This window comes from Cucumis melo, chromosome 1 (assembly GCF_025177605.1).
Source record: "Cucumis melo cultivar AY chromosome 1, USDA_Cmelo_AY_1.0, whole genome shotgun sequence".
In the NCBI taxonomy this organism is placed as follows: Eukaryota; Viridiplantae; Streptophyta; class Magnoliopsida; order Cucurbitales; family Cucurbitaceae; genus Cucumis; species Cucumis melo.
The window spans coordinates 8,999,393-9,012,620 of NC_066857.1; the positions used below are offsets into that span (position 1 = coordinate 8,999,393).

The window sequence follows — 13,228 nt, forward strand, 5'->3', positions numbered from 1 at the left end:
TTATCTTATCAAAATATCTTTTCATAATAACTATATTATTTTCATAATACAATTATTAATTCCTTAAACCAAATATATCTAAACATAAATAACCAAAACCCATAAAACCCAATTAGATATTTTTCTTTGGAAAATATCTAATAAAATTCTAATTCCTACAACCAATTATTCCAAAAGTCTAAATAACACCAAAAATTCCAAAAATAAAGCTTAAGATAATTACAATAAAAATTACCTTAAATTTTTGGGTGTTACAATCTTCCCTCCTTGAGAAACTTTCATCCCCAAAAGTTCTAATCCACAAACAACTCTGGGTACTAGGCTTTCATTTCCTCTTCTCTCTCCCAAGTGGCTTCTTCAACTACATGGTTCCGCCAAAGAACTTTGACTAGTGCAATTCCTCGATTACAGAGCATCTTAACCTCTCTTGCCAAAATCTCAACAGGTTGCTCCTCATACGTCAAGTTCTCATTAATTTGCAACGGCTCCAAGTCGACTACATGCATCAGGTCTGCGACATACTTCCTCAGCATAGAGACACGGAATACATCATGAACTGCAAAAAACGCTGGAGGCAACGCCAAGCGGTAAGCTACTGGGTCAACCTGCTCAAGTATCTCAAATGGCCCTACAAAACGTGGACTTATCTTCCCCTTCTTCTCGAACCTTAGAACACCCTTCATAGGTGCTACCTTCAGAAAAACCATGTCTTTCACGTCAAACTCGAGATCCTTACGTCGTTCATCGGCATAACTCTTTTGTCTGCTCTATGCTGTCAACATACGAGCTCTAACCTTCTGTATGGCTGCGTTGGTAGTCTGAACTAACTCAGGGCCTAACATTCTCTGCTCACTAACTTCACCCCAACAAACTGGAGATTTGCAATACCTACCATACAGAGCCTCGAACGGTGTCGTGCCAATGGTAGCCTGATACCTATTATTGTAGGCGAATTCCATCAAGTACAAATGAGAGTCCCAACTCCCTGATAATTCCAGTAAACAAGCTCGCAGCATATCCTCCAGAACCTGGTTCAAACGCTTTGTCTGACCATCCATCTGAGGGTGAAAGGTTGTGCTGAAATCCAACCTTGTGCCCAAGGCAAGTTGAAGTCCTTTCTAGAACTTCGATGTGAAATGAGCATCTCTGTCAGAAATGATAGATACAGGTACTCCATGTAGTCTCACTATCTCGGTCATATATAGCTGCCCCCACTTACTGGCAATGTAAGTGGATTTCCCTGGAATAAAGTAAGCTTATTTCGTTAGCCTGTCGACAACGACCCAAATGACTGTATAACCCTTCAGAGTCCTAGACAATCCTATAATGAAGTCTGTCAAAATGCTCTCCCACTTCCATTCTGGCACACTCAAGGGTTGCAACAACCCTGCTGGCTTCTGCCTTGGTGCCTTCACCTGCTGGCATACCAAGCATCTACTAACAAAATCTGTCACTTCTCTCATCTTCTTTCTCCACCAATAGACACGCTTCAAGTCTTGGTACATCTTCGTACTTCCAGGATGCATAGAAAATGGAGAACTGTGAGCCCTAGTTAAAAGCTCAGTCTTCACTGCACTATCTGATGGGACACACAAATGCCTCTCAAACATAAGTCCACTATCAGAGGATATGGAGAACTCCTCATCTTGTCCTGCTTCTGCCAAGTGATGCTTCTCAATTAAATATGGGTCATTTAGCTGAGCTACAATAATCCTCTACCTGAAGGTTGGCTGTACTGACAACTGAGCTAACTGTGAAGTAACTTCCCCTACTGAAACTGCAATCTCAGCTTTTTCAAAGTCTCTAAGCAAAGAACTTTGCTTGGTGATAAGCGCTGCTGAATGCGACTCCTTCCTACTAAGCACATCAGCTACCACATTTGCCTTACCTGGGTGATACATGATTTTGCAGTCATAATCCTTCACTAATTCGAGCCATCTCCACTTCTGCCAACTCTCGGTCATGGGTAAGATAGTTCTGCTCATGACTCTTCAACTGACGAGAGGCATAAGCAACTACCTTACCTTGCTGCTTCAAAACACAACTCAGCCCTTTCTTTGAGGCGTCACTGTAAATCACAAAACTTCCAGATCCATCTGGTACTGTAAGGACTGGCACAGACACAAGCTTCGACTTAAGCTCCTGAAAACTAGTCTCACAAGCTGGGCTCCAAACAAATGGAGTCCCCTTCCTGGTCAAGGGACTAGCTATACAAGAGAAGCCTTCCACGAACCTCCTGTAATAACTTGCTAGACCTAGAAAACTACGAACCTCGTTGACTGTAGACGGTCGAGGCCAACTGGTAACAACTTCAATCTTTGCTGGGTCAATAGAAACTCCATCACTAGATACGATGTGGCCAAGAAAAGACACCTTCTTCAGCCAGAACTCGCACATAGAGAACTTAGCATATAACTTATTGACTCGAAGGGTCTCCAAAACCTGATGCAAATGCTTCATATGCTCGGCCTTTATCTTGGAGTAAACCAGGATATCATCAATAAAAACTACAACAAAAGTGTCCAAGAAGTTCTGAACACCCTCTTTATCAGGTCCATGAATACAATAAGAGCATAGTCAAGCCAAAGGACATTACAATAAACTCATAATGTCCATATCTGGAACGAAAAGCAGTCTTAGGGATGTCACTGTCTCTAATAATCAGCTGGTGGTAGCCTGACCGCAGATCAATCTTAGAGAAAACAGTTACTCCCTGCAACTGATCGAACAAGTCATCAATCCTCGGTAATGGGTAGTAGTTCTTCACTATCACCTTATTCAGCTCTCTGTAATCGATGCAAAGTCGCATCAAACCATCCATCTTCTTCACGAACAACATTAGTGCTCCCCAAGGTGACACGCTAGGTCGTATAAATCCCTTGTCCAGTAACTCCTACAACTGAACCTTCAGTTGCTTTAGCTTAGTTGGGACCATTCTATAAGGAGTTCTAGATATAAGAGTAGTGCCTAGCTCTAGCTCGATGGCAAAGTCAATCTCCCTAGAAGGTGGGAGTCCTAGAAGCTCATCAGGGAAGACGTCGAGGTATTCTCTCACCATTAGCTCAGATGACAACAGAACTTTTGGCTCTATAGTGTTTACTACGCTGGCCAAGATACTCCAAGTAACCCTGGTTTAGTAGCTTACTGGCTTTCAAAGCTGAAATGAATTTGGGTAGGACTACAGTTCCTGCCCCCTTAAACATGAAGCTAGCCATAGAAGGAGGGTTAGAAACTACCTCTTTGTGAGAAAAGTCTATACTTGCATGGTTGGCAGACAACCAATCCATGCCTAGAATTACATCAAAATCTCGCATGTCCAACACTAGCAAGGTCACATCTAGCACATGGTTCGCTACCTCTATTTGACATGCTTTTATCTTATCTTCAGACAACATGACTTCTCCCAACGGGGTAGAAACAGATAGTATAATACCCAACGGTTCTACATGTGAACCCATTTGCCGCATAAAAACTAAAGATATGAAAGAATGGGATGGCCTAGAATCAAACAATACAAGTGCGAAATGCCCCAAGATTGGGAGCGTACCTGTCACTATGGTACCATCTTGCTCGGCCTTCTAACGAGTAGTGGCAAAAGCTCTTCTTTGCTGGAAAGTGGGAGTCTGGTTCGAACTAGTCTCCAGCAGTTTCTGAGGACAATAGTCAGCTGTGTGTCCTGGTTGCTTGCATCTGAAACAAATCCCGCTTCTTGCCAAGCAACAACCTCCATGAACTCTTCCACAGCTACGACAAGGAGGTAGCTCTCTCAACATTCTTCCTGGTACGACAAGTTCCTGACGATCCCGCTGGAAGACACCTTCCGACCTCAAATTTCGCTGCAGTGCTAAAGTTGGCTGCGACTCAGCCTTCCTCTTTTGACCAAGGGTTGACCCTCTGCCAGCAGCCTTGGATGGATCAGCTCTCTCATGCAGACTCAAGTCCAATGCCAGGCGTAGTGCATTGGTATGGACGGTTGGCCTCAAGGCTCGAACGATACTCTGAAGGTCTAGTCTAAGACCTCTAACGAACTTCTCGGTCCTGGCCTCCTCATCCTTTACTAGATCAAGGGCAAAAAGGGATAGCATATCAAACTTGGCGTCATGCTTCTCCACAGTCATGTTGATCTAGGTTCAGGAATTCTTGTTGCTTAGCGTACTTCACATTGGTGGAGAAGTACTTAGCATAGCTCTCCTTGAACTGCTCCCAGGTTATCTTGCTGACATCTCCTCCTAGCATCCTCTCAGCAGTCTCCCACCAAGTGGTACCTCTATCTTCTAGGAAGAAAACTGCGCACTGAACCTTCTGGTCATTAGGGTATTTCATGCACTTAAAGATTTTCTCTATAGAGGTCAACCACATCTGGGCCTTGGTAGGGTTGTCCATAGACCTATCAAAAGTTTTAGGATTATACTTCCTAAAGTCCCTCAGATGTTTAGGCTCTGCTGAGAGCTGGTCTAGCACGATCTGGGGTGCCACTATGGCCTGTGCAGGGGCGGCCTGGGTCTGAGCAGGGGCGGCCTGAGTCTGCTGGGCAGCATGAAAAGGTGCTAGAGTAGCACTTAGCATGTCCTGGTATCACTGCTCCATCGCGGCAAGACTTGCCTGAGTGACAGGTGCGGTAGGGTTGATTGCCTGCACAGCAGGTTGCACCTCAAGCTGGGTATGTCCAACTCCTCTGCCTTCCCTACTACCTCGACGTGCACCTCTACATGGCGACATTTTTCCTAAATTCCACCAGTAGAAACTTCTCACAAAGCAGTCATAACATTTGTACTATCTATTTATTTTTTCAAGCAGGGTTATAACCATAACATTAGCAAAGTCTTAACACATACCTGACGAGTGACGAAGGACCGTATAGCCATAGGGGTAAAACAAAACAAAACAAAGACTTACATCATAAGTCAGTCTACATAACCTAAAACATAGGCTCTAATACTAACTGTAAAGACCCAACCTCTCACACAAAGTAGAGGACTTTACTTGAAAGGAAAAGAAATAAGGTTTATTTAAATTAAATAGAAAATAAAATAAAATTGCAATTTGTTAATAAATTCATAAATAGAGTTTATGGGAATAAATTAAAACAAAATCCTATCTCGGGCCCTACTAGTTTTAAAGGGAAAAACAAGAAAATAAGTAAAACAGAAATGGAATGAAAGGATATCAACATTGAAATCTGACACATGACGTAAGCGGAAGGAAATGTGTCCCTGTGGCTCACCATGGTTACTTCTGGTCATTCGCCAGCTTGCCTTTGCTCTTACCTTTACCTCTGCCTCTGCCTGGAAAAATAAAAATAGAAAGAGTGAGTACAAAATATAATCAATAAGGGACCCACTACTAGTCCCGCTAGATGCCTGTTAACTTCCTATTAGAGTCCTGAATAGTGGTACCCCTGAACTGGCATGTTCCCGAAGACGTGCAATCTATGATCCCATAGGAACAAGCTGGTCTTTGGTAAACCTAAAGGAACACCTAAGACGATCGGGCTATGAGTGATCCCATCGAATCACTCAAATCATGTCTACGCCAATGTCAATGTCATCATAGACTAGTAATCCCATCGGACTACGTAGTCATCAAAAGGTGGTGATCACGAATGACACCCATGTGAGTACGACTCTAATAGGTAAAGCTAACATACACCATATCCATAGCATGCACATAACATATCATCATCATATCATATCATATCATAACATGTTATATCATATAAAAAAAACATACGTGATAACATCACCATACTATCAGCTCTAGCCACAAAGTCAACCAGCAGTCATAAATACAGTGTTAGTCTCTGTCTGTAACCTTAAATTATGTATCTATCCATCCTCGGTACATAACCATGCATACATGTGGTCTCCTTAATTAAAGCTCGAGGGTCTAGTAGTAGAATCTCTTACCTAGAGATTAGCTCGGTCAAATTTTAACAGCAAAACACGCTTTCCAAGCAACAAAGTCCTAAATAGTTAGAAAACACCAATTAATAACTTGACGGCCAAGGAATTAAAGGTCCAAAAACTCCAGTTGAATCAGCTTACAAAATATCAAGGTTGCAACAATTTCCTTTAACTAGAAAGAGTTCCACAGCCCAAACTCCAATTGGTCCAACCAGTCCTTTAGGATAAATAATAATTTAATTTAATCCAAAGTTAAATTATTTAGGTCCAAAAATTAACTTAGTGGGGCATACCAAAACTCAATCAAAACTTACCAAAATAGGTGAAAATGACCCAGAAACAGGCTTGTGGCTCACAAAAAGCTTAGCAGCTCGGCTGAGAGGCAGGCACGACTCGCAGAGGGGAGGCGCGGCTTGGCTAGGACTATGTGCGGCTCAGACCCACGCTAGTAACTGGTGCGAGCGGACTCACACTGGTCGGGTTTAGAGCGAATCGACTCGGATTGCTTGCGGCTGACACCCAACGATGACTTGGATTGGGATCTCCAGTCTTTCAAGTTGGGTTTACCTCACAGTAATTCAAATTTTAATAGGCTTGAGTCCTATTCTTTCGGAGGTTTTAAAAACTTTCTATATCGAGTCCTTTCGTGATAGAATCAGCCAAGTTATCGTCAGATCGTGCATAATCCACTATCACTGCACTAGTAGTGAGTAATTCTCTAGTGGTACTGTGCTTATGACGTATCTGTCATCTCTTACCGTTATAGTAACGGTTTTGAACTTTTGCGATAGCTGCAGTACTATCACAATGGATTAGTATGGCTGGTATCGGTCAATCCTGTGTGGGAATCTCTGATAGTAAGGTTCGAAGCCAGCTTTCCTTTTCACTAGCAATAGCTAGTGCTATCATCTCTGACTCCATCCTCCTGCAATATTAAAGATATAGTCACTTGTAGCCTTTGAGTCATTTGAGAGGGAGTTTCAATCAGCATCGCTGTAACCTTCAAGTACAGCGGGAAACTTGTTATAATGTAATCCTAAATTTTGGGTTTTCTTAAGGTATCTCATTATTTTCTCTATTGCATTCCAATGTTCTAGACTGGGTCTGCTGATAAACCTACATAGTAATCCTACGGTGTAAGCTATGTCTGGTCTAGTGCAATCAGCAACATACTTCAAACTACCTATGATACTAGCATACTCGGATTGGTTAACACTGTCACCAGCGTTCTTGAATAATTTCACACTAAAGTCATAAGGTGTACAAGCTGGTTTACTATCGAAGTAGTTGTACTTCTTTAAAATCTTTTCTATGTAATGAGATTGATCTAAGGAAATTCCATTTTCAGTTCCTGTAATTTTGATGCCTAAGATTACATCAGCTTCACCTAGCTCTTTCATGTCAAAGTTTGTACTCAACATAGATTTTACATCATTTATGACGTGTAAGTTTGATCTAAATGTTAACATGTCATCTACGTATACGCATATGATAAAACATAGCCTACCTTCAGCCTTATAGTAGATACATTTGTCACTTTCATTTACTTTGAATCCTTTTGACATGAGTAAGCTGTCAAACTTTTCGTGCCATTGTTTGGGAGCTTATTTTAGGCTATAGAGGGATTTATCTAGTTTGAAAACTTTGGATTCTTGACCGTGAACTATGAAACCTTCAGGTTGTACTTCGGTCTTCAATGCAAAAAATCGTCCAAGTCCGACAAATAGAGGTGAAAGAAACGAGGCAACAACTTAACAGATTGTTAAAAGGAACAGAGACTGCAAAACAGAAACTAGATTAGTGAAAGCCTGAGTCGCGAAACACACTTTCTTTAAGACGCTTCACATCTCTGCTCTAAATTGTGCAAACAGAATTATGCCTCGTTGTCTCTAGGATAAAAACAACCCTTTTTCGTGAATTATTTTTACACAGAAACTAATTGGAATCGAAACACTAAAAAAAGAACACAGCTCGGGAAACTTTGTAAGAAATGAGAAGAATGTTTGTTGTGTGTTTTGAGAATGAGAGTGAGAGATCTATTTATAGTGTGGGCGGATTACCAATGGTCACAAATTAATTTTGTAAACAGTCAATTTAATTTTTAACGGTCAATTTAATTGTTAATGGTCAAACGGTCAAAAAATTAATTTCTTAACGTTTAACGGTAAAAAAATTATTTTTGTAATGTTTAACGGTCAAAAAAATTAATTTATAATGAACGTTAAAATGTTTCATAATTCCTTAAAAAGATTTCATCCAAGAAAAGATATTTTCAAATATACCAAAGTGAATTAAAATATTTATACAATATAACAAATTTTCTAACCTATCATTCATAGACACTAATAAATTTATATAATATTTTTCAGTGTGTCCATCGATACGTATAATTTGAAAAAATCTAAAATTTTCAATAATTTTACCGTTAACGATAATTCCTCCTTTGATTACTTGTATACAATTACTTTAAATTATTCTTATTTTTTTTAAGTTTCTTTATTTTATATTTAATTTTATTATTTATCAAATAATTTAGGGACATTAAGTAAACATATATATTAAATTTTGCATGTTCGATTTCTTAAGTTATGATATAAAGTCCCGTGAATAAAATTTGTGTATCCCAAATAGTTTGAGTACATTAAAATTTCTTATGTTATGTATTTTTTTTTACAAAAATTGTATTTAGTTTCTTAGTTTTAATTATTTTAAATAAAAAAAGGAAAATATCCTTCACAGGGATACTTAATGTACCTAAGTTTGTGGCACTTATTGTAACATGAAGAATTTTCCAGAGAAGATACTTTAATTATTTCATCAACGAGTTTGTATTTTCTTTCGCATGAAGATTTTGTTAGAAATAATATTTTTCTTACTTCATCAATACGGACTTCTCGAGATCCTTGACCAAGAATCTTTAATAATTATTTTATTGTACAAAAATCTTTAAAAGTTTACTTTTCCTATTCATATTTTAATTTATTTCTCGAGATATCGAATCAAGACGCATTCAAGCAAAGATCTTAATAAATAGATCAAGGTAAGTCTTTATTTTCATAAATAGATATTTTTATGAAGAATATTTGACTTCTTCAACACCGATTCGAATTATATATGAAGATAAAAGATCATAAAAAAATCTTAATAATTGAATGTGTGTTCAATTACAAAAATAAGGAGAAGCCGATAATCTTCATTTGGCTCAATTATTTAAGTTAGGGAGCTTGGATATATTATTAAAGAAGACTTTAATAATTGCAAGCTTCAAATCAAGGGGAGCTTGATATCTAAGTTTCAATTATTCAAATCAGGGGGAGCCAAAAGGATAAGAGGTTTGAAGAAGGCATTGGTATTTTTATCCTCGTTTTCCTTTAGTTATTTCATCGGTCGTTAACTAAAGTAAAAACTAAAGATTAACGATATATTTTACTTTTATCAACATCTTATAATCATGTTTGAGAATCCTTTTATTTAAACTTTTCATATTAAAAAACCAGCCATAAAAGAGGAAAAAGGATGTATGTCTTAAGATTGAAGAATGAAATAAAGGTAATAAGAGAGGTATTAAAAGATTGAGAAAAAAATAAATATGAAAATTGAGAACCGGAGAGGTATACGTATACGTATAAATAAATAAGAGAGATATACGTATCTTTTAGGTTGACATATAAATTTTAAAAGTCTAAGAGAGGCATACCAATAAGAAGACACACAATAAATAATAATTTAGCTAAATGGATAATATGGTGAGTTGTTTTGACTTTTTTTTTTTTTTTTTTTTTTGTTAAGAAAAAGTAGGCTCATATTTAGCTTTTATATAAGCCATTACTTTAGACATAAGATTGTTTAAAATTTTAGTGGAGTAATAAAGTGCAAATATAAAAGACCACATGTCTATCAATAATGTGACATAAACATGTGTACCTTTCATTAAGAGATTAGAGGTTTGATCTCTACCAATATATAATATTTAATATTGAACTAAGAAAGAAACATAGGACATGTTTAGTTGCATTGTCGTTTATTATTTATTATTTATTATCTCACTTTTTTTTTTCTATTTTCCAATTTTTTTATTTAAAGATAAATTACAAAATCAAACCTTTTAGAATGTGTCAAATTTTCTAATTTTATATCTACGATGTTTCTAAACTTAAATATCTAATAATTATTAAATTTTAATTTTCAATCCAATAAACATTCATGTCATCTTGGACAAGTAAGAAAAACTAATTGATATATAGTACATAAATTTTTTTTTTTCATAATGACCCTAAGCATCTAATTATTTGGTCTTGATATAGGTCACACACATATGAGGAAAACTTAATTGAAACGTCATGAACCAAAGTAAGATAAAAACATAAAAGTCTATGGATTAAAATGTAAACTCGTAATGTTATCTATTTCAAAGGTCAAAGTTCTAATTTTATTAATCTTTTTAACTTATGAAAAATATAGTTCATATTTCTATTTATTGTTTAAATTTGTAAAAATTCTATTGTTATTGTTATTACTAGTTAAATTTGGATTACCAAGTGATTTATTGATAAAAAATCAAAATTATCGAAGGATTTATGATTTTAAAAAAATTATAACGCAATAATTGTGACTTTTGTAGTTGCAAAATATATATAGACTTTTGCAAGGTAATTAAATATATGCTTATTTATTTATTTATTTTGGGGGGACAAATTTTTGATAGCCAGCTAGCTTATTACAATTATATGAGGAATAAAATAAATATATTCTTACTTTGATGCCTTTCCATGATGTTAACCTTTATGGACCAATTTCCTTTTTCACTCACTCTCCAATTGTTCTTTTTTTTTTTTTTTTTTTTTTTTCTTTCCTCCAATAAAAAAGGCCCTAATTTGTAAGAAATCGATACTGGTGAAATTCCATTAAAATTTCTCATTCAACATGGAACCATCTTTGAATAGTCTAATATGTAAACTAAATATAACATCAACTCTTATTTTGACTCTTTTTGGTTTTTTTAAAAAAGTGAAATTTATTTGAAAACCCAATGCACTATCAAACTTCAAACATTTATTTAACCTATAAAAACGTACAAGTAAATAAATATAAAGTATGTTGATATCCAAGTTAATGTAGTTTGAATTAAAATAACAATGATGAAAATTTAAAATTAAATCAAACAAAAAACTGATAGGAAAGTGTGGAAATTGAAATCGGTGGATCTCAACGTCGGAGTTTAAGAGAGAGAAAAGGAGTATAAAAAATTGGGATCCAGTAGGAAACGGACATCTAAAAGCATGAGGGAAAAAAGGGCATTGTATTTAGACCACTTAAAAGGTTTGGATTTGGTCCAATAATCTCTTTCTAGGGTTTGGTCATTTTGAGTTTGTGTGGTCTCCAATAGCACAATGGTTGTGTGAGTGAGTGACAAGTCATATCATGCCATGGACTTTTGGTGCTTTCAACCTTTTTAAAGACACCAATTTTACTTCTCCACGTACCCCATGCTCTATCGCTCCATTTCCCTATCATTATTTTTTCAACTTCTAAATTTTTCTTTTCTATCTTTTTCCGTTTTATATTTCATTTTCTTTTTAAGAAAAGAAAAAAAGAACATGTTACTTTTTCAATGTCAAATTCTTTTGTAATATATAATATTTATATATTACATGAATACTCAAACATATATATACATCCACTTCCATAAAATCATCTCTTATTACTTTATTTTATTCACATGTTTCTTTCTATAGTTTTTTTCCACCTTTGTTGAAGTCTAAAAGAAGAAAATAAAAGAGGCTATATAAAATTAATATAGTCATAATATTTAATTAACATAATTGTTAATTTGACCGCCATTCATTTATTAAGTATGATGAGTCAATGTTTTATAGTGATTAAAAAAAAAAAAAAAAAAAACAAGAGTCTAAAGGGTATTATATGGTAAAAAGGAGAGACTTTTCTTTTCATGGTAGTGGGGATGACAAAAAGTCCTTAGAAGATAGTTAGCAATTCCAAATTCTCCACAAAATTTCTAATGAATTTAATTTGAAGAATGCAAGTTTTTTTGGCATGACACTATATGTGTATTGGGAGTCCACGGCAAGCAAATGAGTAAAAAAAACAATTTATCAAAGAAAGAAAAAATAATACATAGAATATAATTTATCTAAATCCACTCTAAATCAGAGAGTTAGCTTATTCAAGCATTGAAGCATTCGAGGAAGGAGAGAGATTAGCAATTAACTCTTGACATTCACGCTCACTCAATCACATTATATTCATTTACTCACTCTATATTAAATCTTTCACTCATAATTAAATTAAAACTCAAGGTTTGAGTAAGTAAACCAAAGTGAAGGGTAAACATAATTGAACTTAATGATATAATTAAGATGTATTAAGGAGGGAAGTGAGTCATCTAATCAATAATATGAGATTTGAGAATTATTATAGACTTTGTAAATAAATTGTAAATACAGTTTCTTTTTGGTTAATTGTTATAACTACTTGGTTATTTGTATACATCAAACCCTATATAAGGAGTTTCTATATAAAGTATTCAAGTATGTGGAGTTGTTTCCCTTGATGAAATGTAACTCCCATTATTCAATTATAACCCTAACCATCTCATATATAAATTAAGGAATTGAAAATAGAGAGCAACAAGCTCATAAGTAATATTTAAATTAAAATTCTCTAAGACAAGGCTTTTGGGAATATTTTGTGTTCCTTCAAAGACAAAAATATGCTCATGACTTAATTCTAATAACATGAATTCTAAAAGTGAGGTGTCAAAGTGGAACCAAAGTGGGCTTTGGTCAAAAGCTTTCTAAAAACACCACCCACTTCTATGAATGTTTTTCTCCTAAAATATATGAATAGGGAACACAGTGTGGCAAATCAAGACTACTTTCATTAGATTATGGTGCATTTGGAAAAATGTTGAAGAGGATAAGTTTTCTTTCTTATTATTCTATTGAAAATATGTGGGAATATGGAAATAAGATAGCATGCCAAAATGCAAAAAGAAAAACCACAATATTACATGTGAATTGGATATTTCGAAATATGTTAAATTACTGAATAGGGCGTCTCAACAATGAAAGTAGACTATATTTGTGTAGATAAAAAGAAAAATTATATCTCTTTTTAATAAACTCAAACTCATTTTTCATATTAATTACATTATTCTAACTCTGCATATCAGGTAGTTTAAACTTTTGACTTCTCATTGTTTTTCTATTCACCTTGGTTGTTTTTATTATTTAAAGGAGCCTTATGTTCCTTCATTTTGCAAGTTGATATTTTTTCTTTCTAAATTATATAAATTTATTTCTACG

The 13,228-nt window shown here is 35.4% G+C and overlaps 1 protein-coding gene across 1 annotated transcript; it reads right to left on the reverse strand.

Annotated features, from left to right (window-relative positions):
• Positions 1-317: 317 nt before the first annotated feature.
• On the reverse strand, positions 318-3,058 carry LOC103500445 (uncharacterized). The gene is made up of 5 exons (XM_051081822.1): positions 2,906-3,058; positions 2,025-2,475; positions 1,720-1,888; positions 858-1,089; positions 318-605 (listed from the first exon to the last, which is right to left on the reverse strand). Exons 1-5 carry the CDS (start codon positions 3,056-3,058, stop codon positions 318-320), a joined length of 1,293 nt encoding a protein of 430 aa, XP_050937779.1.
• Positions 3,059-13,228: the final 10,170 nt, after the last annotated feature.

Bases quoted from the DNA above. Each gene is read 5' to 3' on its own strand.
- LOC103500445 (XM_051081822.1), bottom strand. From the start codon at position 3,058: ATGGTGAGAGAATACCTCGACGTCTTCCCTGATGAGCTTCTAGGACTC. The intron at 2,476-2,905 runs GTTCAGTTGTAG...GTTTACTCCAAG, and splicing joins CTAAGCTAAAGCAACTGAAG to ATAAAGGCCGAGCATATGAA. The intron at 606-857 runs GTTAGTGAGCAG...ATACTTGAGCAG, and splicing joins CTCCAGTTTGTTGGGGTGAA to GTTGACCCAGTAGCTTACCG.